We start from the raw sequence: 20,979 nt of genomic DNA, 5'->3' as shown, positions 1-20,979 counted from the left end.
TTTCCTTAGTTCCTTTTTCTCTTACTTTCTCCCTTCTTGTCGTAGGAAGAACGTAGTAACGGTTTAAAAAGATCATGGGAGCCGCAAAACCGACCGATCTCAGTTTTTATTCCGAAGCTGAGAGGGTAAATAATAGTATTCACTCCACAATTTAGTGCTCCTGGTAGCTAAGCAATCATTTGTATATATTTACTCTACGTAGGCAATCCTCCAACGTCAGTTTGAACGATCACGTTTTTACCAAATACAACATCAGTTACCCATAGAGAAACAGCATCAGCCAAAAATTCTAAATATCTTTGACTTTGATTCTACACTCTTTCTTTCACCTTTGCTCAGTCCAAACCTTTGGGATATGTCGCTAATCAACGCTCTCACAACTGAAAATCTTATTGGACCTGGCTGGTGGAGAGATCTTCGTAGCCTGCAAGTATTATCAGAAACCTCCCACGATGACACTGATACTTGTAAGCAACAACCACAACAAAAGACATACCCTGATTACAGTCATTTTTGGAACGAAGATATTGTTAAGGAAGTTGAGCGATCTTTCGAGGACCCGGACTGTATGACTGTCCTTCTCACTGGTCGTCGTTACCACCCTTTTCATAAACTGATAAAAGAAATTCTTGCATCCAGAGGTTTGGACAAATTCGATGTAGTAGGCCTACGGCCTGATCCAATAGATATCACGCCTCATTCGAACCCCATCATTGCCGATGGGCTCAGATACAATTTTGAACCCAATGTATTCAAGAACACTATGAGTTTTAAGAGCGCTTTCATCATAAATCTGCTCAAAGCGGTTCCCAGTCTTAAGAATATTACAATGTGGGATGATAGAACCAAACATGTCGATGAATTTAGAGCTTACCTGAAACAATTGACGCTGGAAGGACTTATTGAAAAAGGACTAATAGTTTATGTGAGCCCGGTGAAGCCAAAATACCATCCAAATTGGGAACTCAAAACCATAGAGAATATGCTGAACAGTCATAATAGAGCAGTGAACGAGTTCAGAAAGAGTTATAATAAAAGCCAGCCTCCCATCAACAGTAATCATATTAATCGGACGAAACTTCTTGATAAACGACAACGGAAAGCATTCGGAGGTCCCTTAGTCTCTTTACATATACATGGACAAAGGATTTGCTCTTATAATTTAGTCAGTCTACGCCGCGTCGAGCGCTATGTTGTGTTAAAGCTCTCTCAAAATACAGTGACTCACCTGCATGAACAATTCTGTGATTACTATGAAAAAGAACTGAAAGCCGCTGGCGACGGGAAATCTTGGGAGAGAATGTACGCTGAAACACCAGTCTTCTTTGGTAATGAAATCTTTTTGTCAGGCCCTAAGCCGAAACAACGAATCAAATTCGTTCAGCAGGAGACGAGTAAAATCCAATTTACAATAGTAGGGATGAGCCAAGTTTCATTTGAACAAGGATTTGCTTTGAAAGTTAAACTTGTGAATGGAAATGTGGTTGAAAAAGGGTCGCCTACCTACAATTTACCCTTATGGTCCAAGCCCTCGAATTACCACAATATACTGATGAAAAAATATAGTCTGGCTCCCAATAAACCCGATATAGAGGAAGAGTTTAAGCTAAACAAGAATTTATTAAATGGAACGATCGGCTATAATACATCATGGACTTTAAATAATCTGGATACCAATTAGAGCACCAACGTGTATTAGCCATCAGCTACAAAATAAAAAAAAAAACCCCCAAAAAAAAAACCAGAGGATTGGGATAAGTTGTGCCAGTTGGAGAAACTTAGGAGAAAAAGTAACTATCAATTCATTGTTTAAATACACAAGCAGCATCAGTATACCCCAGAATTACGACATATCATCAAGCAATCAGTTTATTGATGTTAAGCACTTTTAACAATAGTGAATACACCATTTATCTCTTAGTAGCGAGCAATAAAGGGACCAGTGGGAAGGTCATCGACGCTCGTTCAAAAGTAAAAACGCCAAGCCAAATGAAGAGCGAGGATTAGATGTTGTTCCCGTTATTTTTGGGAACAAAACAGAAGTGCTGCTACACAATCCTGGTCGTTCACGACCTCTGTTTGTCTTAAGTAACAAACGAATACAAACAAGTATGTGCATACTTTAAGATACCAATAAAGATAAAGATGCCGTCTTATGAGGGAATGATAATAAATCTGTTGTATGGGACGCTATGGAAGGTGATTGAGGCTTCCCAACCATTTTCATGTATTCTTCATGCAGCATTGTATTTTTACAATTTATCATCCGTTTATACCAACTTCTTCGTGAGAGTTGGTGTGAAAGTGCGCTTAAAGACTGTCTTGCTTACATATTTTACTTGGGCTAGTATAAAGGAGCTTTATAAGATGTATTTCACGTCTGTTGGGTTTACATTGTGGTTTGTGGTGGCTTATTTTTTATTTTACTTTTTGGAGACTCTCGGTTTGCATGAAGTTAATAATTTTTTGAATTTTTAAATATTTCATTTAAATCATCTATTTCTGAACTCATAGTATTTGTTCTTCATGTCACAATCAACGTCAGATTCAGAAGAAGGTTTTGCTGCCGACTTATTTGGCGTAAGATCCCGTTCACTTATTTCTGTGATTTTCTCTTTTACTGGGTTGTTGTTTATTCCCTCACCTTTCCCTTTGTGTTAATCATTGAAAGCATGCGTTTTTATAGAGTGATGAAGAGAGTATACCTGAAGTAGAGCCTACGTTCGAAATCTACTCAAGAGATTCAGTATCTGAAAGTAAAGCAGAAATTAGACCAATGAAGTTGACGAAGAGTAATAACTTTACTAATTCATTGAATTTATTTACAGATGACGCTCATAAAAAAATTACCATAAAGTTAGTGGGATCGCATCCCTTATGGGCTCACCATTTGTGGAACGCTTCTAAAGTCTTTGCTTCTCTGTTTGACAAGTTTCCTCAGTTGGTACAAAACAAAACTGTTTTGGAGTTGGGAGCAGGCGGTGCTCTACCCAGTATTGTCGCTACTCTGAATGGCGCTAAAAAAGTTGTAGTTACAGATTATCCTGATAAGGAGTTAATTGATAACATTCAATACAATGTCGATAAAAACTTGGAAGGGTTTGACAATATCATAGTGGAAGGATATGTATGGGGAACCAATACTGAGAAATTAGTAAACCAGTTATTGCCAGCCTCGTTTGAAGCAACCCAACAACAACAACAACAACAACAACAACAACAGCCTTTGACCTACGACGTTATCATTTTAAGTGACCTTGTTTTTAATCACTCTCAGCATCATGCTATGCTTAAAACTTGCCGTCAGTTACTCACACCCAAAACTGGACGCGTTTATGTATTTTATACGCATCATCGACCCCATTTAGCTGATAGAGATCTTCAGTTTTTCGAAATAGCGAAAAGACCCGTTATGCCCGACATAGAAGAAGAGGATAAAGAACGACTAGGATATGGCTTTAAAGTGGATTATTTTTGGATAGAGAAGATGAATGTTATGTTTGAAGAAGATCCAGGAGATGAAGAAGTAAGAGCTACAGTTCATGGATGGCAATTATGGTTGGAAGATTTATAGAAGCTATACTATTAATGAGAGGTTTAAAAAAATATCAACAGCGATCTCTACGAATAAATGTTTCATTTGAAAGTGCATGGAAATTTTCAATATTTATAAATGTCTAACAGAACAGCGTTAATAATACATTCAAATGACCTTCGAAACCTTCCGTTATCTGTTTGGAGTATTAATTGTTACTTAGGCCCTCATTTATGGCACTGACATTTCTTAGCCTTCCCTTCTTCTATTATTATACGTGAAGTCATAATCCATAAGCTATTACAAGAATAGCAATTTTCAACGGGCAAATGGTATAAAGAACAACCGTCAATGTAAAAGTTGGAAACGTTGTTGGAAGTCAAACGTTACTTTTTAGCTTTCTAATGATGACACAAAACTGAAAGCGCAACTTATATACAGTGTCTGGTAAAATGATGTTTGACTACATACAATCACATAGTACTTAAAGCTAACTAAGTTCTATCTATATTGCATCTAACATAGCGTATGCACAATATATGATAAGATCAAGGCCGAAGCATGAATAGTAACATGTGAAGTATCCGGGCCTCTTAGTGATTAGCATAGATACGCCATCTTCATACTAAGATTTTCTAGTAAAAATTCTTCCTACTTCCTCTAAAAGTATTAAAGGCGCTGAATCTATGATTATCGACTCAGTACACAGAAACTTCTTTAGGAAGACCATCAAACTTAATTCAAATACCAGAAACCGCAAGTTTTTTTTTTAATAAAAACTGTCGTATTTGAGGGTAGATGATATACAAATATTAAAGATATAATTCACTTTATGAAGGATAAAGATGAATTATACAATATTGCAAACCAGAAATAATTAGAAACTACATAAACTCTAATATATGAGTACCGTGAATTAAGTGTTGTGTTTAGTTGACAGCATCATATGAGATGTGGAGAACTCGTATACAAATTATACAAGATCCTCACACCTCATTACTGCTGAAATAATATAAAGCAGAGTAGGAAACGAATATAGAATAAGTGATGATTCTTATACGAGATTAGCTACCTCGTAGAAGGCTGAACAGGTTGTCATTTAGGATATATAGTTTACTTATTTTGCTATAATACGTTACTATATGACATAGGATATATAGTAGAATTAATATATGGACATGCAGGATATATTGATTCAACACCAAGGTATAATAGGTTATAAGTACTATTCTCTGCCTTCGGCATAAAGAATGACCACAAGATAATAGTTTGTGATCATCCTTTACAATAACTGTTCACTCAACTCAAACATCACGCACGAATACTATTTTCCTAATTAATTCTATTTTCCTGCAAGCAGTGCTACATATTGGTAGCACGGGAAAATAGGTTAGTTGCATGATCACTAGATCAAGCCATGGATACGTTTACAAGTCCACCCGCTCCGGGTAGATGCGTAATCTCCTCAAGGGAGAATTCTATTCTTTTACGGTTCAGAAGACGTACGTCTTCTTTGAGTAGAATAACTCAGCTGTTAGTTTCTAGGTTCCGCAATATGAAGAAGATATTTAAATTTTTGCAGTAGATTTTTTTCTTCTTTTTGAACTTAACTTGATTCAAAATAAAACCTACTAGTTTGATCTCGTTAACTTTTTATTGTTTTAATTAAGTGATATTTAACTCTACAAGTCGTCAAATACCACAAAAACTACGCGAACGACTGGTCATTTCCGAATCTCTTAAGATGGACAAATAGTATACCAAAAGTCTTGAGAAATGAAATACATGTAAGCAAAGTTGAAAATCATTGCAAAAGATGTAAGACTTTAACAAACCACTTGAAGCCCGTATTGGGTACTTTCAATTAACCAGTTGTATAACATATACGTTTCTTCCTTTTTAAAGACAAGCCTAAAATATTCATTATTATAATTCTCAGTAGTGAACTAAATAATTTACTCTTCAAAAGGGTACGTCTCTAAATTCCTATTAGAATATCTAAGCAAAGTATTGATTTTGCAAATAATGACTTAAGTATTGGTACCAACAAAAATATGTTCGAAGCTTTCACTTTAAAAAATCAGTTGGAAATAGATACATATTACACACCATGGATCTTTCTAATAAAAGAATATATTAGAAAGCGTAGTTTTTTTGCCGATCATCATTTTGCATATTTTAAGCCAGCAAATTAAAATATGTAACCTAGCTTCTATGGTTGTTGCCAGGAATGGCAAATTCGGGATTCTTCATTTATCACTCTGCATTGTGTTTTCTTTGCTGTATTGTCGCTTTAAACTACATTGGCACTTCAACTTGAATTTTTAATTTTGCCCTTCATTACTATAGGCGCCGCTTTTCAATATCGATCAGTTGTTTCAGTAACAGCAAAACGAATGGCTTTGCCCCACGGCTACCTTTGAAACTAACCTTTCCACTTCACTAAGAACTCTCGGTTACCTTTTCTACTTTATAATAATCATCAGTACTACCTTCTTCAATGTTTACAATTTGCAATTTAGAAGGAGCAAGATTTCAAGGTAACAACTCGGTAGTCTTGCTTCAGTTTGAAGGTCCATCTCGATTTTCTTGTTCGTCAGGAAGGTTCCTAATTGCGCAAACATCAATAAAAAGGGCGCAATCATTATTTTTTACATTTATCTGATTGCACAGGGTTATACAATCTGTAAATCCTAATTGTGCAGTAATCAATGATCATTTTCTTTAATGAAGCTAGAAGATCGTACAATATACGTAACATGCCCACTACTTGAGCTTACATTGCAACATTATACGGTTACTTATTATGCAAATTTATTGCAAAGTTCTCTTATTGGCTGTTTTGATTATAAGCAGAATAATCAGTTTAGACGAGCTACAATCAGCAACAATTTGTACACATGCTTATCAACGACATCAGCATGCTATAATTTATAAGAAAGAGTTGTGAAATCACAGTATACATCCACACGGCATTTAGTATATAGACATATCTGTCGAACGAGGGTTAAAAAGATCTACAAGATCCATGTTATATAATGGAAAGATTTAACACTAACTATGTTAGTGATATGATAATAATCTCCTAGAATGATGTCAAAAAACTGCTACAATATTATACTTTGTCTTCGAAAGGGTAACCATCCACAAAAATTTGCCCAATATTAGAAGTCCTTTTCTTCGGAAATCATCATTATGTAATCTAATTACAGGGTCCTGAAATCAGGAACAAAAAGGCTATGCTTATGCAAATGCCGGTGATCGGAATATTTTGACACAGGTGACATGACTATATGTATTAGAAGGCAATACAGCTGTAAATTATGCTTGCAAGCGATTGACAATGCGGTTTTACTTGAGTGAATTGCCAGCTAAGGCCTGCTGCGTTATTTTGCATGAGATGGAATATCTCATTTTCTGTATTTGCATTAACACTCTATAAGTTTCATTGAACAATCGAGCAACAACTGCATTGGCTCCATTACTGCAGCGTTTGTCGTTTATTTCTTGAGAATAAGAGAGTCAGCAAAGTTGACGAATAGTTTGTATTTTCAATGGTCACAAGACAGCAGCACCAAGGTTCATCAACATGATTCAGCTACTCCAAGTCGACGTTGTTAGATGAATCTGCGAATTTATGTGCTGTAATAGTAGCTTGAACAATTGTAGTGGTCATAGACAGAAGTGATTGCTGGGGCTCGATTTATACACTTGATGAGTCAAGATATGGTACGCACGTCGTTTCCATCTATATTACGCTGGGAGAGGACCCACGCATAATAACTTGCAGTGATCCAACAGAGGAAATTTCGTAGATCAAGCCATATATCGTTACACCCTCAAATAAACTAAACCATTTTTTACCTAGTGCAGACGAACTGTGATAATTTATTGTGTAACATTGAACATGATTGAGGCATTATTGTAGAGGAAGAATCATTTGATGTCTCATTTTACCGAATGGGAAACGAGCTTAATTCAAAGAAAAGACACACACTTTCAGTTGCTCCCGTGAGGAAGAAAGAGATCGTCATGCTCTCGCCCAGTAATTAGTTCCATTCTTCTCGACAAATGGTGTCTGATATTCCCGTGTTAGAAATAGTCTTGGCTTTTTTTTTTTTTTGTTCCTTTCTTTCTTTTCTCTTCTCTCCTTTCTAGAGAAACTTTCTATCTCCTATTACCACAACTTCGTAACCTTTCTCACATCAAGACAAACCAAATGGGAAACCATCATTCAAAACATAAACTACGCACTATCCAGAAATCAGCGTCTCGAGGACTGGCGAATAATAGTAAAGAGTCTTTCCCAGAACAATATAATAATAGCATACAGCCAAACAATGGCCACTATAGCGACAGATATCAGCATTATCAACACCCTGCTCCAGCTAGCACAATTACAGCGACAGATATATATTATACTTCGAAAGGCAGCAACCGATATTCAACAGAAAGTGACGAATATGAAGAATATGACACATCTAAAAGCAACGTCAGTAACAACGTATTATCACAGCAGCAGCAAGAACAATTCAACGTTGATTCTTGTATTGAACGACTTAGCGCCGTGGGATTGAAGAGAAGCATAAAAAGACAACTGTGCTTAAGCCAAAGCGAAGTGATAATACTATGTCAATATTGTTTCGATTTATTTTTGAGTCAACCAGTAAAGTGGACCTATGAGCACTGTGTATCAGATGTCTATCAGTATATACTTATTAACCACGTTATGCTGTTTGCTATTAAACTCAAATTAGGCCTTATTAGAGCTAGAAGCAGGCGTCAAAATAGTAGGAGACGTATGTTTAAATTCTTGAGAAGATTGTACCATAATATTTGTAGATTTCTGATCAACTGATATACTACACACAAATAGATTCACGGGCAGTACTATGATTTAATGCGTTTATTTCAAATGAGTGGGTTCCCACCATCTGCAAATTATCTGTTTCTTGGCGATTATGTGGACCGCGGAATGTACAGCTTGGAAACCATCTTACTATTGCTCTGTTTTAAGCTGAAATATCCCAACAATTTCTTTTTATTAAGAGGCAATCATGAGAGTGCAGATGTGACAAGAGGTAGCGTATGTAATTTTACTCGACAAGATACAGAAGATTCTACACACAGAACAGTAGTATACTAATACATATGAACCTTTTTTGCTAAAACAAAGTCTACGGATTTTATGATGAATGTAAAAGACGTTTCAATGGCGGCGTAAAAATATGGAGACATTTTGTTGATGTTTTCAATTCAATGCCTATCGCTGCCGTAGTAGGAGGTCGCATCTTTTGTGTTCATGGAGGGCTATCACCTTACTTGAATTCCATGCAACAGATTAATTCAATACAACGACCAATAGATATACCAGAGGAAGGACTTCTCAATGATTTACTCTGGTCCGATCCAAGTGACGCCTTTTCGGACTGGAGTGAAAATGATCGAGGTGTATCTGTTTGTTTTGGCGCAAGAAATGTTGATCAATTCTTGAATAGATTTGACCTAGATTTGATATGTCGGGCGCACATGGTACAGTAAAATACTATATTGCCTACTGAGCTTGTAAACATTAAATTAACTTGTTACGGACCTCAATATCGTAGGTTGTAGAAGATGGTTATGAGTTTTTTAATAATAGAAAGCTAGTAACAATCTTCAGTGCGCCAAACTACTGCGGCGATTTTGATAACTATGGCGCTGTTATGACAATAGCACCAGATCTACTATGTAGCTTTGAACTGTTACCGCCAGAAGATAAATTAATGACAGAGGAGCAGAAACAGAAGCGAATCAGTGCTTACAATTCATCAGTGAAATTATGAATCATAAAAACAGTAGTATTGCCATTTTTTAATGGAAACAAATAAAATAACCTGAAGGTCCTGTCCCAGGTAGATTTGAATGAAAAATGTAAAGGGATACAGAAAGTTAATATAAACATTACAGCTTTGAAAAAAGAAAAAGAAAGATTAATTAAAGTGTTAGAATGGTCAAAAATCGTTATTAATTAAAAGTAATGGCGTTTCTACTTGATCAGTTCTGCTTTCTCTTTCCTTTCTGTTGTTCATCGTGTTAAAGATGCACTTACCGAATACGAATTATAATTCTTCCTCTTATAATAACAACAACAATGATTCACCGAACCTCACTCCCCTAATTACAAGTAACGTTTGTTCTTACTGCTACATTCAACAACACCCTCAACAGCAATTGGCAATGTTTTGTCGTCGACAGCATTATTTTTGTCCCTTTTGTATAAATTCATTACTCCAATGTCTGCCTGCTATTTGCCCATTGTGTATTTTGGAGGTAAGGGCAAAACGATAACATTATTGAACCTGCCCGTAACAGCAACTTACCACTTAATCTATTTCAAATTGATATGTGTAAATAAGACAAGGAAAACTGATGCCATAAATTCGGAAGAGAATGCATACCAACCACCTTTTATTGCCACAATTTCAGCCAATATCACTCCCAATACTAATGGCACGATAGCATCACCAAACAGTAACGATTACTTCTACGCTGATTCAACAGCATGCACGCGTTCATCAACGCAAACATATCCCCCTCCTAGCGTATATCTGCCAACAACAAACATATATCAGCCGCAGCAGATGAATCATGATTCATACTATCTCGTTAACAACAGCAATAGCATTGTGCCGCTGAATTTCAGTTATGCTTGTGTCAAATTATCCAACGTAAGCCAATCTGACAAGGCTATAATAAATTAATTATTTCCCTATTTACACTTTATTTTACTGTTGCGTATTAGATACCTTGGGATATATCACAGAAGGATGTTCGAAGCTTCTTTGGCAATTGCCATTTTCCTTCCGCAACAGATTGTATTCAATCTATCCACGTATGTATAAAATGTTGTGAAACCTGCTCTAAAAAATGATACAAATAGCTTTGGTAACTCATTATGAGGATCTAGATTATGATGGATAGAAACACAGGAAAGACATTATCAGATGCTTATATAGAATTTACAAGTATAGCCGATATGCGACGAGCCATGCATACCAGAAATCAGCGACCATTAAAAGGCCGTATCATTTCTGTTGTAGAGTCAAGCCAGGAAGAAATTCTGAAAGCAATATTTCCAAAGTGGAGAGGACAATTTGACGGGACCAATGCCATCCCACCTCCGGAAGAGGTTGTGAGAACAATGTCAACAGCAGCAGGCGGTGGTACGTCGGCCTGTCCACCTTTTATCACCCGCGAGGAAATCAATTCAATAGTGGTTGTTTGTAAAAATTATAAGGTAAAAGAAGGACTAAACTCTTACTGTGCAACTACCATATACTAAAGGTGTCAAGGAGCAATTATCAGTTGCACTTTTCCAGGAAATGTGCTGAACGGCCTTTTGAAAACATTATTAGTATTATAGCCAAATATCCTTGGCATCAAGCACATCTTATCACTAATCTCCAAAGAGATCATCTTTACGAAATGTTGAAAACGGCAATAGGTAAATTTATCAAACATTACAATATCAAGGCAGCTAAGCTTGCAATTAACCTTTTCATCTCTCCTCCTTCGAAACAAATGTAACTATTAACACAAAATCAACAGAAGCACTCAAAACACATCTTTTCAAAGAATGTGTTCAAATAGACCCTACTTTGATGGTAAGATTGGTTCGGGCAGGCGTTATGTGCCCTGCCTTCACAGCACGACAGAAAACAACTCTTTTGCAAACAGCGCGAATGCAATGCCCGCAAGATATAGTGCATCGTATGCTGACAGATTTTTATCCAGTTCATTCTGGAACAGCTACATCTTTAACAAATCATGCGATATCCAATATCGCTGGCAGCCTATACTCCGGAGAAGAAGCCGTAAATAGTAGTTCTGATTTTTATGGATGTGCATACCCGTCAACTCCCCAGCCGTTGTCAAACCATAATTGCCAGCTACCACCAGCAGCGCCGTTAGCGCCCTATTATCAAAGCACAGCTGCATTTTATCAATCTGTTGCATCAAAGATAAAGCCAGTTACGACACGCCACGATGGTTATGAAACAATTACTGATCAGCAGAGCATAGCTGACGCAGCAACAACGGACCGATCAACACCATTTGTTGAAAGAAAGGGAAACCAACCAAATCATTATACAAATAGCAGGAGAAGCACCAATGGCAATGGTGCACAAGAAGAGCAAAAAGCAATACGACAAGAAAACTGTAGCGGCAATTACGAACCTGATAATTTACCATTTGCATCCCTGATTATAGATATTCAAAAGTGTTCATCGTATTCTACGGACGACAATTATTATATAGACTGCCATGATGACGATCTGAAGGAAGGTGATAGGAAAACTGACCAAGATAAAAATAGCATCAAAAATAGTCGGAATGACCTTTTTATAAGACCCTCTCATTCATCTTCTATAATACCAACGCCCACGTTTGAAACCGCCGATTGGACGCTACCGCCTTCCTTTGTTCCTCATACACCTGTTGAAGCAGCAAAAATTGTTGATTCGTCTAGTTCACGTCTGCAGAATGTATCAGATAATCGAGGCTTACCAGTAATGTTCACGAATTCTAGAATAGCAAGCTCTTATAGTACTTCAATTTTGCAAAAGCCATGTAGTAAAAGACCATCAACTGTGCTGGCACCTTGGAAATCAGGTTTTAATCAATCTAAGTTTACCGGCAGCGATATTTGGAGAGTGGCACCTTCATATAATACAAGCACTAGTGATACGGCCAGGAATGAAATAGAACTCAATTGTCCATCTCGCTCGAAAAGCTTACTTGCGGCTCAATGATTCACCATCACTTTTTTACTCCAGATAACCCGCTATTATTCATAATGATTTGCGTCTATATCTTTGAAATAAATTCACATAACTGTATACGCTTGTATATCAATACAGACCTTTATCCGCGTAATACAAAGTGAATAAACGGCTCAGCTTTATGTACCTCTCAGTGTAACCGAATACGTGCTCTTTCAAGTACATTAATAATAAACAATACAAGTGACAAAAAAAAAAACCAAAAAAAACAAAAAAACATTGCCTCTCCGAAGAGCAAGCGTTATTCCGCTTTTCAAACCTTCTATATTTACTGAATGTATGATTACATAAAGTCGATTGTTATGTCTAAAAGTTGTGTATCATATGCCATAATAATTAAGTTCTACTTTCAAAAAAAGAGTTCTCCTTAGGAATAATAACCGGGTAAAATGTATTCTAATTTACGAACAGTCTCAGGGTTTCTCTTTTCAGGTGCGGTCATACCAGCGTACTTCATGGATCCCTTATAGTTAGGCATCAAAGTACCTGCATTCACTGCTTGTTCAATATCAGGCAAAATAGCATGTAACAAATTCTTTGCATTCTTGCCATTATTGCCCATATTCTGCATCACTGTCTCGACTGTTACCACTTCCTCATTTTCTCTCCAACAATCATAATCAGTCGACATACAGACCATCTGATAGGCAATTTCTGCTTCACGAGCCAACTTGGCTTCGGGCAACGCACTCATGTTGATGATATCACCACCCCAGCTGCGATACATGTGAGATTCAGCACGAGTGGAGAAGGCAGGACCTTCCATACAAACAGCAGTCTTATTACGGTGAAGCTTTGCACCGAATTCTAGTACCTTTTCATGTTGTGCAATGATATCAGCGAGACCGGCGTGGAAGGGATCAGCAAAGACGGCATGAGCGACCATACCTTCACCGAAGAAAGTGGAGGGGCGTAAACCACGGGTACGATCAATAAGTTGATCAGGTAAAACAAAATCGCAAGGAGGAATTTCTTCCCGCAAAGAACCAACAGCAGAAAAGGCAATGATGGCTTCGACACCGAGTGATTTGAGAGCAGCAATGTTGGCTCGCACAGGGACTTCAGTGGGTGTCAAGTAGTGACCACGACCATGGCGAGCCAAGAATGCTACCTTGTTGCCACTGGGAAGACGACAGATGATGATTTTATCACTAGGAAAACCCCAAGGCTAAGATACATTGAAATGGCAAGCAACGAAGTTAGCAAAAAAAAGTGTGTATAAATGACTGTAGCTGTCAGAGATACTTTACAGTTTCAGGGTTGACTTCTTCAACCACTTCCAAACCTTCGAGATTGTAAAGACCTGAACCACCGATAACGGCGATCTTGACATCATCACTGTTGACCATTGCTGCTCTTTAATAAATTTGAAAAAAAGGGGAAGAAAATAAGACTATCTACGGGCTTTCTTTTCAACCAAATCAAAATTTTGAGGATGATCAAAATTAAGAGCTGTCACTGGATCAAAGCAGCTAGCGGAGTAAGTGGTGGCTAAAATCCTATGGTGAATCATTGGTAAGATTTCGCGAAAGGTACATGACAATTCAGAAGTGGACAAGTAAGTCCATAAATGGTAGTATACATAATGTCCAACTGGAGTATGGTTTCAATACGAAGTGATGCGCAACTTCTTGTGCATGTCTGCCCAATGATTCAAAGATATAGTTGATCTGCAATCTAACAAATACCCAGCCTTATAAAGTAAAGTTCGCAGCTTCTGTTAAACTTGAAGCACGTATACAACACCATTTAACTGAAGAAGGGAAGATTAGTTTTATAGACAAGAGAAACTAGCGTGCCTGTTACTTGACATTCATGCCGTCATCAAAATCAGCAAAAAGGGAAAATTTGCGGTTTGCGAGCGGCCTTTATAAAAAGTTTCCAGCTTTTTCTTTAGACGCGTGAGCCATAAAGTCAAAACAAAGCTGTATTCTTCTCTTTTCTTTCTTTTTCTTTAGTCTTTTTCTAATTGATTTGATATAAAATGCCTCTTCATCCTACCGTTCTCTGGGCTCAAAGAGCCGATGTAGTTTATTTAACTGTTGAAATTTCTGATATTAAGGTAGTGTAATTAGTTCCAATACTGAATGGAACTGCAAGTCTGATAAATGTTAAAGAAAAGGTAAAGAACGAGCATGAGAGGCTAATACAATATTTCTTTTCGTTAACAAAGGATCCAAAAATCGACTTAAATGAAAGCAAGATTAACTTCACTGGAAAAGGTGAAAAGGAACAGAACGATTACGAATTCGAAATCGAATTTTACGGAAATGTGGATCCCGAGGTAAAGCATGAGGATCTATTTTGTCAAGCTATACTCCAAAGGTATCGAAGAGAGGGAAGTAATAGGGTGCTAATACGAAACCGGTTTTTTTCATTTTCTATTGGGGGTATCGCATTAGAAATCTAAGAAGCACTTAACAGCACGTAATTTAACTATGGTCATTTATAAGAAGGAAGCCAGTTACTGGCCCAAACTTCAGAAGGGCAACAAGCTCAATTTTGTTAAGGTTGATTTCCAAAAATGGAAGGATGAAGATGAGGAAGACGACGAGGGACCAGCTGGTGATCCTATGGCAGGTATAGATTTCCAACAATTAATGGCCCAAGCAGGAGCTGCTGGCGGCGGATTAAGTAATGTGAACATGGATAGTATGTTGGTAAGTTAGCATGACTATTTAAATCAGTTCCTTTATTTTTGGGTCCTTTTCTGATCTGAATTTCACTTTGATAGCCTGAAGGTGATGATAGCGATGATGATGAAGAGGAAGAAGTTAAAGATGGAGAGACCAACGCTTCAAACTGATCACTATGAGTTTAGAAAGAAAGAAGCGTTTCACATACAGTAGAGTGCACTACTTTAAAGAAATACAAATAAATTCGCCTTTTTAAATTGGCTGCACTAAAAACAGGAAAAAAAAAAATTGTTCGATGCGTGGTACTTTATTGTTAGCAACTGTACGTACAGTTTTGTGTGTGTGTGTGTGTGTGCGTGTGTGTGCGTGTGTGCGTGTTGGTATATACATTTAAAGAAAAGGCGTGTTCCGGTTTGAAAGGACTCCCTTTTCTTTTTTGACTGTCTTCTGTTCTTTATTGACCTTGTTACCGTGTTATTCACGAAAAAGAACGACGAATTGAAACATTTTCTCAATTTCCTTTTTCTTTTGACTTTTTTTTTTCTTTACTTTCTTCTTTTTCGTTTATCTGTCTTTGTATATCTTTCCCTGGCCAAAAGCAAAAAAAAAAAAAAAAAAATTAAAAAATGGCAGAAGGTAGGCTTAGACTCTATCTTTGATTTGCACGAAAATGCAAGTACTCACAAGTCATTGTATAGACGCTAAAACGAAACTCAAGTTGGACGACCTAAAAAAGAGATATAGAGAAGTGGAAACTGTAGGCATACAAACATTATCATTGAATACTAAGTGCACCGTAGTTGACACTTATTTCTTCCATGAATAGGAAAATGACTTACTTCAAGAAAAATTGCATAAAGCTCGTAAAAATATCAAAAGGCTACGCTTGGAAAGAAGGTAAGTCGAAGGAGCTATAGGTATATTAACAAATGGTTGGCTGATAGCATATCATTTTAAATACATAGCTTATTATTAGAAAGACTGGAGAAGGGCTACACCCTAAGTAGTAACAATGAAGACTCTGATACGAATTCAGATGAGTTTTTAGAGTCAGGTTCTCACCATCATCATAAGGTGGTAAGTCGATGAAATATCGTAGCCTATCACATGCAGTATGCTTAAACCTTACCTTGATTTTATATTTCATAGCATCACTATAGTTTGTTGAACAACAAACCCAACGCCAACAATATTAAACCTAATTCAGCATCATCTTCAGTATTATACAGCAGTAACAACAGTAAACCAACAACTACCACTGTTATCAAGCCACCTAAGAAAAAGAAGGATCCAAACGCCCCTAAAGGCCCAGGCAATGTATTTTTCTTGTACTGTAGATTCGAACGTGATAAAATTAAGGATGAAAATCCAGACGAAAGTGTTGGTGATGTAACCAAGATATTGGCCCATAAATGGAGAGCATTACCTAAAGAAGAAAAAAAGTTCTATTATGACATTTTCAATAAGGAGATGAGAGAATATGAAGAAGCAATGAAAACTTATAAACTGACAGGTGTAAATATCATGGACAATAATAACGCTAGTACTCAACAACAGCCACAGCCACAGCAACATTCTGCTAGTATTGATAACAGTAAAGCAGCTGTGGAGTTATCCAGTGTCTCTTCTCCCGTAACGTCAACTGTTGGTTCACCAGAAGCGGATTCCAGTATTCTAAATCACGATGAAGAAGATGAGGACCAAATTGTTGATGACGATATGGATGATGTTTATACCAGTACACATAACCCTTCTATTATGACTGATGCAACACCAGCAAATACTCAATAACTTCTTACTGTTCTCAAAGAATACGAATAATTTAATATAAATTTTGTAAATCGACATATCTCTGGTTCGTTGGGTACTTGATTAACCAGTTAATCGAAACTTTTTCCCTGTATTCTTTTATACTCTTCTCAATAAAAACGTAAACTCATCAGAATAACGCGTTTCCTATCGGTTCATAGTAGACCTCGTTATACCGCTTGCACTAACAACAATTTGTCTGCGGCACGAAACAAAGCACACATAGCTTTTGTTTTTTTTGTTTTTTTTTTTTTGGAGGAATGGCTGCTGTTAACAGGAACGCCCGTTAGGACAGGGACAAAGGTATGAAGAGATTATCTCTTATGAAAAATACCCACCCTACTCTTGATACTAACGCCTTGCATCGTAAAACACCTTTATCAACCGACATCAATTCCAGTATGCAGGCTGTTAAAGTTGCTCATTGTTTGTCCATATTATATACTTATAACTCTGTCAATCCACCTTGACTTATTCTCGTTTAATTTAATACTTGTCTCGAAAATCATACCTTTTGAATTATAGAAGTGAATACTAACAACAGTTTACAGTTATCTGTTGTTGCAACAGATGGTTGGTATCAATTTCCTGTTTTGGCACCACAATTTGGCGGTGATAAATCACATCCAAGACCTGACAATTGGACTGGGCAGCTGATCAGATTCTTTGGACCGGGGCGCTCTCTGTGCGGCGAGCGCCCCTAAAGCTTGACAGTGTTACTCGCTAATTTTGTTTGCTTTGAGTTGGTTTGAGTGTCAAATCAAGTTGAGATTAGGATAGAATGTCTTAATGCCTATCTGTTGTCTTTCATTTTCCAAAAAATGGCAGAGGGCTGGTGATTCTGACAGTTTTAATAATGATCATATACATCTCTATTAAATAAGAAAGAAAAAGTTACAGGAAAGAATTACTTCTAAATTACCTAATAGATGACCAAATCTACGTAGATTAATCCACTCGGTTAATTACATACTTTTTATACTCGCATTAAAAAATTCTGAGATGCTTTTATTTCTTTGACTTTTGTTAAAATTTGTGAAACCTTGATTAGCTGTTAAACAATGATGAGCCCTTCTTCCTTTCTAACCATATATGAAAAGAGAGTCGAATTTCCTATCTACGGCGTTGATTTTACAGCGGACGGTATACTGGTCTTGATTGGAGGAGGAGGAGCAAACCATCCAGGCGTTAACAATCATTTGGTAAGTTGTCGTATTAGCTAAATCGTTTCTGTCTTGAGCGCGATCACTTAATGTACTACCTGCTATGATAACTTAGACTTGCTTAGAAGTCTCTGAGGACGAAAAAGAGTTAAGAGAAATCCGTACCATAAACTGGTCCGAGACCGAAGACTGTCCCATGTCGCTGTCCAGTCATCCTAATGTAAGTTCATCCTATTCATCTCGTTAATAGAAAATGCAAAGTCCGAAGTAAGAGTAACTTATTCCAAAAAAGTAGGTATCAGTAACAGCAGTAGGCATGAACAGCAATGAGAACGATATCAAAGAAGCAAATAATCTTAGCTGTAGACTGTTTGATATAACGAAGGATGGGTAACTAAATGAGTGCGATTATTGTAAAGTGCAAGAGGCAAATACTGATAAGCAGGCATTTATCACAGAGACATCAACCTGAAAATCAAAATAAAAGCAAGTAACTGTACGTCCTCTGATATATATCAGAAAGTAACTGTGTTCAGCCAAACATCAGGGAAATATTTGGCTACTGGTTTTAGTGATGGTAGACTGACAGTAATGAAAGAGAATGATTTCGGATGGCACCTATGCTTTCCCTCTGTGAAATTTAATCAATCTATTCAAGATATTGATTTCGACGCAAATGAAGAATATATGGTTATTACTACAACTACTGCTCTGATCATATTATGTGTTCACGATGGAAGTGGGGATATTGTGCAAGTCATTGACAGCCCCAAGTTGAACAAGAATATAAAATGTGAATTTATAGCGAGTCGGTAAGCTCAATTGCAAACAACCATTTGAAAACAATTATATGCATTTGTTAATGGACGTTCTACAGTTATGGTATCAAAAATGGACAACAAGTATTGTATGCAGCTGTTAATCCAATACAGAGAAATAATAAAAGCGCCTACATCACAGCTTGGACACTACGCTCGTCCTCATCACTTGCATACCCTTTGAATTCAAAAACGGCAAAAACAGTTGGTATAGGTCGAAAGAAGATTACCCATTTACGTGTTAGGTTAGTCGAATTTGATTTTATTTGGGCATGCTCTTTGTGTATTAAAAAGTGTACTTTTACTCGCAGTCCAAAGGGTAATATACTAGCTTATGCATCTTCCGATCATAGTATTGGTTTTGTTGATGCAGCGACATTAAAGGTATTGAAAGTTTGGGATCACAATTGTAGAGTCTTTTATTAATCTGTATAATGAACTAGCCACTGTACAAACTAAAAAAGGAGCATAGTTCCACTATTACAGCTTTTAATTTTAGTAAAAACGGTAAGTACTTGGCAAGTGCCAGTGCTGATAGAGCTTGTAAAGTGTTGGTTCTACCAGATAATTTCAAGCAGTTGAAACCAGGTAAATGCAGCAGAGTTATGCATTCATCCTTTGAGAAATCAAAAACGCTCACTGATACTTTTGTCCTCTACGTAGTTGCTGACGATATGTTGATTACTTCTATCATTGCAGTCGTAAATATGATTCTATTCGCGCTTTTAGTGCATATAGTTGTTGAAATGACCGATCAAGGCACATTGTTTGGGACTGCTTAAAGTTCTTTCACTTCGATCCACAGCTTTATTTAGTGCACTCAAATTCCTACGTACTCTAATCAATCCAGGCTTTAGAAATTATCTTTTGAGTTTCTCATTCAATGTTATGACAATGATTAAACTTGCGTAAAATAGTAATCAGTAGTGATCTATTCTTCCTACCAATTTATGAACAGATGTTTAAAGAAATATTTAATTTCTACGATACGGCAGTTACCAATGACTTTGGTTTTTTATTTCCTACTTTTGTTGATGTACTCAGGATATACTTCGCTTGATGAAAATCTAATGTAGGTTGTTAATATATTTTGACAATACCCTTATGCAATTTATTCATATTATTCAATAATAGTCATATTAATTGATCCCTGAATTGGTCTTTTTCAATGTCTCACCGTAGCACTCATTGAAATCATATTTTTCTCCAAAAAAAAAAGGAAGAGAAAAAGAGTGCAACATCAATTACTGTTGGAACCACAGTAAAGGGATCAACAAAGTTGCAATAGATACTTATCCAAAATCAATAATTGATAAGCCAAACTATTTATTAGTTGAAGTAAACCTAGAATACTTGAAGATGCGGTTCATCAAAAGTTGTATGTATATGCACATACAATGCCCGAAATAAAAATTATACGGTTACTAGCCCCATGTACTAATATTCAAAATATAGATATGCATATGCGCATGGAACCGTTGGCAAAATTCTGTGTACTTGTGAGTTTGGACCCTGATATTCATTGTGCAATTTACTGGTGCTGCTTCACTTGTATCTATAGAGTCAAGTAGGCAATAACTCGAAGTTCTTGAGTATAATACTGTTCGAACAATTAAATTACAGTAATAAATACTTCATCTTTCAAAAAGTGCCCTATCACTTATATGGATTTTTCACTTTCTTTATTAAAATTACCTGCAACAAACGGATTTAATTCCATACCCTCCGAACAGCACGTCAAGCGATCCATTAATTTCAAAACTGCTTGGTCAATTCATAACCCTCTATAATATATTTTGAAGTCGCACCTTAAAAGACATTATAAGGGCAAAGTAGGCGTCAATACAAGAGGTACAGATCTCAATGGAAAAGTCACGCGATTGACAAAACTGTATTGGCGCATTGATTTTTCTTATTTCACTTTTCTATATTAAAAGTGACGTATGATAGAAGGGAAATCACTCTTTTTCGGAACAAAATAGTCTAATTTTTCAATAGCTTAATCCTAAGTCTACATCTCTTTTTCCTTTCATAATTCAAAACTTTTATTTCTCATTAAAGGAATATAAAATTACATTGCCTGTCTATCTAAACAAGAATTCTCTGTACAGTGTTTCACTGCTAACGATTGATTTCCACGATTTTTCATCACGAAAAAGATAATGAACACAAATGACTCATTCAGTAAGGTCA

At 36.7% G+C, this 20,979-nt stretch overlaps 9 protein-coding genes across 9 annotated transcripts; 8 read left to right on the top strand and 1 right to left on the bottom strand.

Moving 5' to 3' along the window:
• Nucleotides 1-74: 74 nt before the first annotated feature.
• BDF20DRAFT_909722 (uncharacterized protein) lies at nucleotides 75-1,681 on the top strand (the record flags this gene model as incomplete). The annotated part of the gene is made up of 2 exons (XM_053083624.1): nucleotides 75-125; nucleotides 203-1,681. The coding sequence occupies 2 exons, from the start codon at nucleotides 75-77 to the stop codon at nucleotides 1,679-1,681; spliced, it is 1,530 nt and encodes a 509-aa protein (XP_052941290.1).
• On the top strand, nucleotides 1,658-2,493 carry BDF20DRAFT_847863 (uncharacterized protein). Its single transcript, XM_053079829.1, has one exon. The coding sequence runs from the start codon at nucleotides 2,146-2,148 to the stop codon at nucleotides 2,476-2,478; it is 333 nt and encodes a 110-aa protein (XP_052941289.1). The 5' UTR covers nucleotides 1,658-2,145; the 3' UTR covers nucleotides 2,479-2,493.
• On the top strand, nucleotides 2,494-3,687 carry BDF20DRAFT_847860 (uncharacterized protein). Its single transcript, XM_053079828.1, has 3 exons — nucleotides 2,494-2,580; nucleotides 2,687-2,756; nucleotides 2,829-3,687. The coding sequence occupies exons 1-3, from the start codon at nucleotides 2,527-2,529 to the stop codon at nucleotides 3,572-3,574; spliced, it is 870 nt and encodes a 289-aa protein (XP_052941288.1). The 5' UTR covers nucleotides 2,494-2,526; the 3' UTR covers nucleotides 3,575-3,687.
• Nucleotides 3,688-7,754: 4,067 nt separating this feature from the next.
• Nucleotides 7,755-9,360, top strand: BDF20DRAFT_812903 (Metallo-dependent phosphatase-like protein; the record flags this gene model as incomplete). Its single annotated transcript, XM_053076835.1, has 5 exons — nucleotides 7,755-8,201; nucleotides 8,293-8,334; nucleotides 8,412-8,616; nucleotides 8,712-9,067; nucleotides 9,142-9,360. The coding sequence occupies 5 exons, from the start codon at nucleotides 7,755-7,757 to the stop codon at nucleotides 9,358-9,360; spliced, it is 1,269 nt and encodes a 422-aa protein (XP_052941287.1).
• Nucleotides 9,361-9,616: 256 nt separating this feature from the next.
• Nucleotides 9,617-12,330, top strand: BDF20DRAFT_909719 (uncharacterized protein; the record flags this gene model as incomplete). The annotated part of the gene is made up of 6 exons (XM_053083623.1): nucleotides 9,617-9,847; nucleotides 9,934-10,245; nucleotides 10,320-10,409; nucleotides 10,485-10,814; nucleotides 10,883-11,021; nucleotides 11,126-12,330. The coding sequence occupies 6 exons, from the start codon at nucleotides 9,617-9,619 to the stop codon at nucleotides 12,328-12,330; spliced, it is 2,307 nt and encodes a 768-aa protein (XP_052941286.1).
• Nucleotides 12,331-12,548: 218 nt separating this feature from the next.
• On the bottom strand, nucleotides 12,549-13,734 carry BDF20DRAFT_847833 (nucleoside phosphorylase domain-containing protein). The gene is made up of 2 exons (XM_053079827.1): nucleotides 13,611-13,734; nucleotides 12,549-13,528 (listed from the first exon to the last, which is right to left on the bottom strand). Exons 1-2 carry the CDS (start codon nucleotides 13,707-13,709, stop codon nucleotides 12,728-12,730), a joined length of 900 nt encoding a protein of 299 aa, XP_052941285.1. The 5' UTR covers nucleotides 13,710-13,734; the 3' UTR covers nucleotides 12,549-12,727.
• A 524-nt stretch (nucleotides 13,735-14,258) lies between these two features.
• BDF20DRAFT_847830 (HSP20-like chaperone) lies at nucleotides 14,259-15,274 on the top strand. Its single transcript, XM_053079826.1, has 4 exons — nucleotides 14,259-14,422; nucleotides 14,534-14,644; nucleotides 14,763-15,020; nucleotides 15,095-15,274. The coding sequence occupies exons 1-4, from the start codon at nucleotides 14,345-14,347 to the stop codon at nucleotides 15,164-15,166; spliced, it is 519 nt and encodes a 172-aa protein (XP_052941284.1). The 5' UTR covers nucleotides 14,259-14,344; the 3' UTR covers nucleotides 15,167-15,274.
• A 316-nt stretch (nucleotides 15,275-15,590) lies between these two features.
• Nucleotides 15,591-16,941, top strand: BDF20DRAFT_847828 (uncharacterized protein). The gene is made up of 5 exons (XM_053079825.1): nucleotides 15,591-15,632; nucleotides 15,695-15,753; nucleotides 15,823-15,893; nucleotides 15,962-16,073; nucleotides 16,146-16,941. Exons 1-5 carry the CDS (start codon nucleotides 15,623-15,625, stop codon nucleotides 16,785-16,787), a joined length of 894 nt encoding a protein of 297 aa, XP_052941283.1. The 5' UTR covers nucleotides 15,591-15,622; the 3' UTR covers nucleotides 16,788-16,941.
• A 928-nt stretch (nucleotides 16,942-17,869) lies between these two features.
• BDF20DRAFT_909714 (quinon protein alcohol dehydrogenase-like superfamily) lies at nucleotides 17,870-19,568 on the top strand (the record flags this gene model as incomplete). Its single annotated transcript, XM_053083622.1, has 7 exons — nucleotides 17,870-18,007; nucleotides 18,084-18,188; nucleotides 18,264-18,358; nucleotides 18,427-18,780; nucleotides 18,846-19,170; nucleotides 19,251-19,374; nucleotides 19,450-19,568. 7 exons carry the CDS (start codon nucleotides 17,870-17,872, stop codon nucleotides 19,566-19,568), a joined length of 1,260 nt encoding a protein of 419 aa, XP_052941282.1.
• Nucleotides 19,569-20,979: the final 1,411 nt, after the last annotated feature.

Source organism: Mycotypha africana, assembly GCF_025528875.1.
Source record: "Mycotypha africana strain NRRL 2978 chromosome Unknown BDF20scaffold_1, whole genome shotgun sequence".
Lineage (NCBI taxonomy): Eukaryota > Fungi > Mucoromycota > Mucoromycetes > Mucorales > Mycotyphaceae > Mycotypha > Mycotypha africana.
This window is presented reverse-complemented; position numbering and strand designations above follow the sequence as displayed.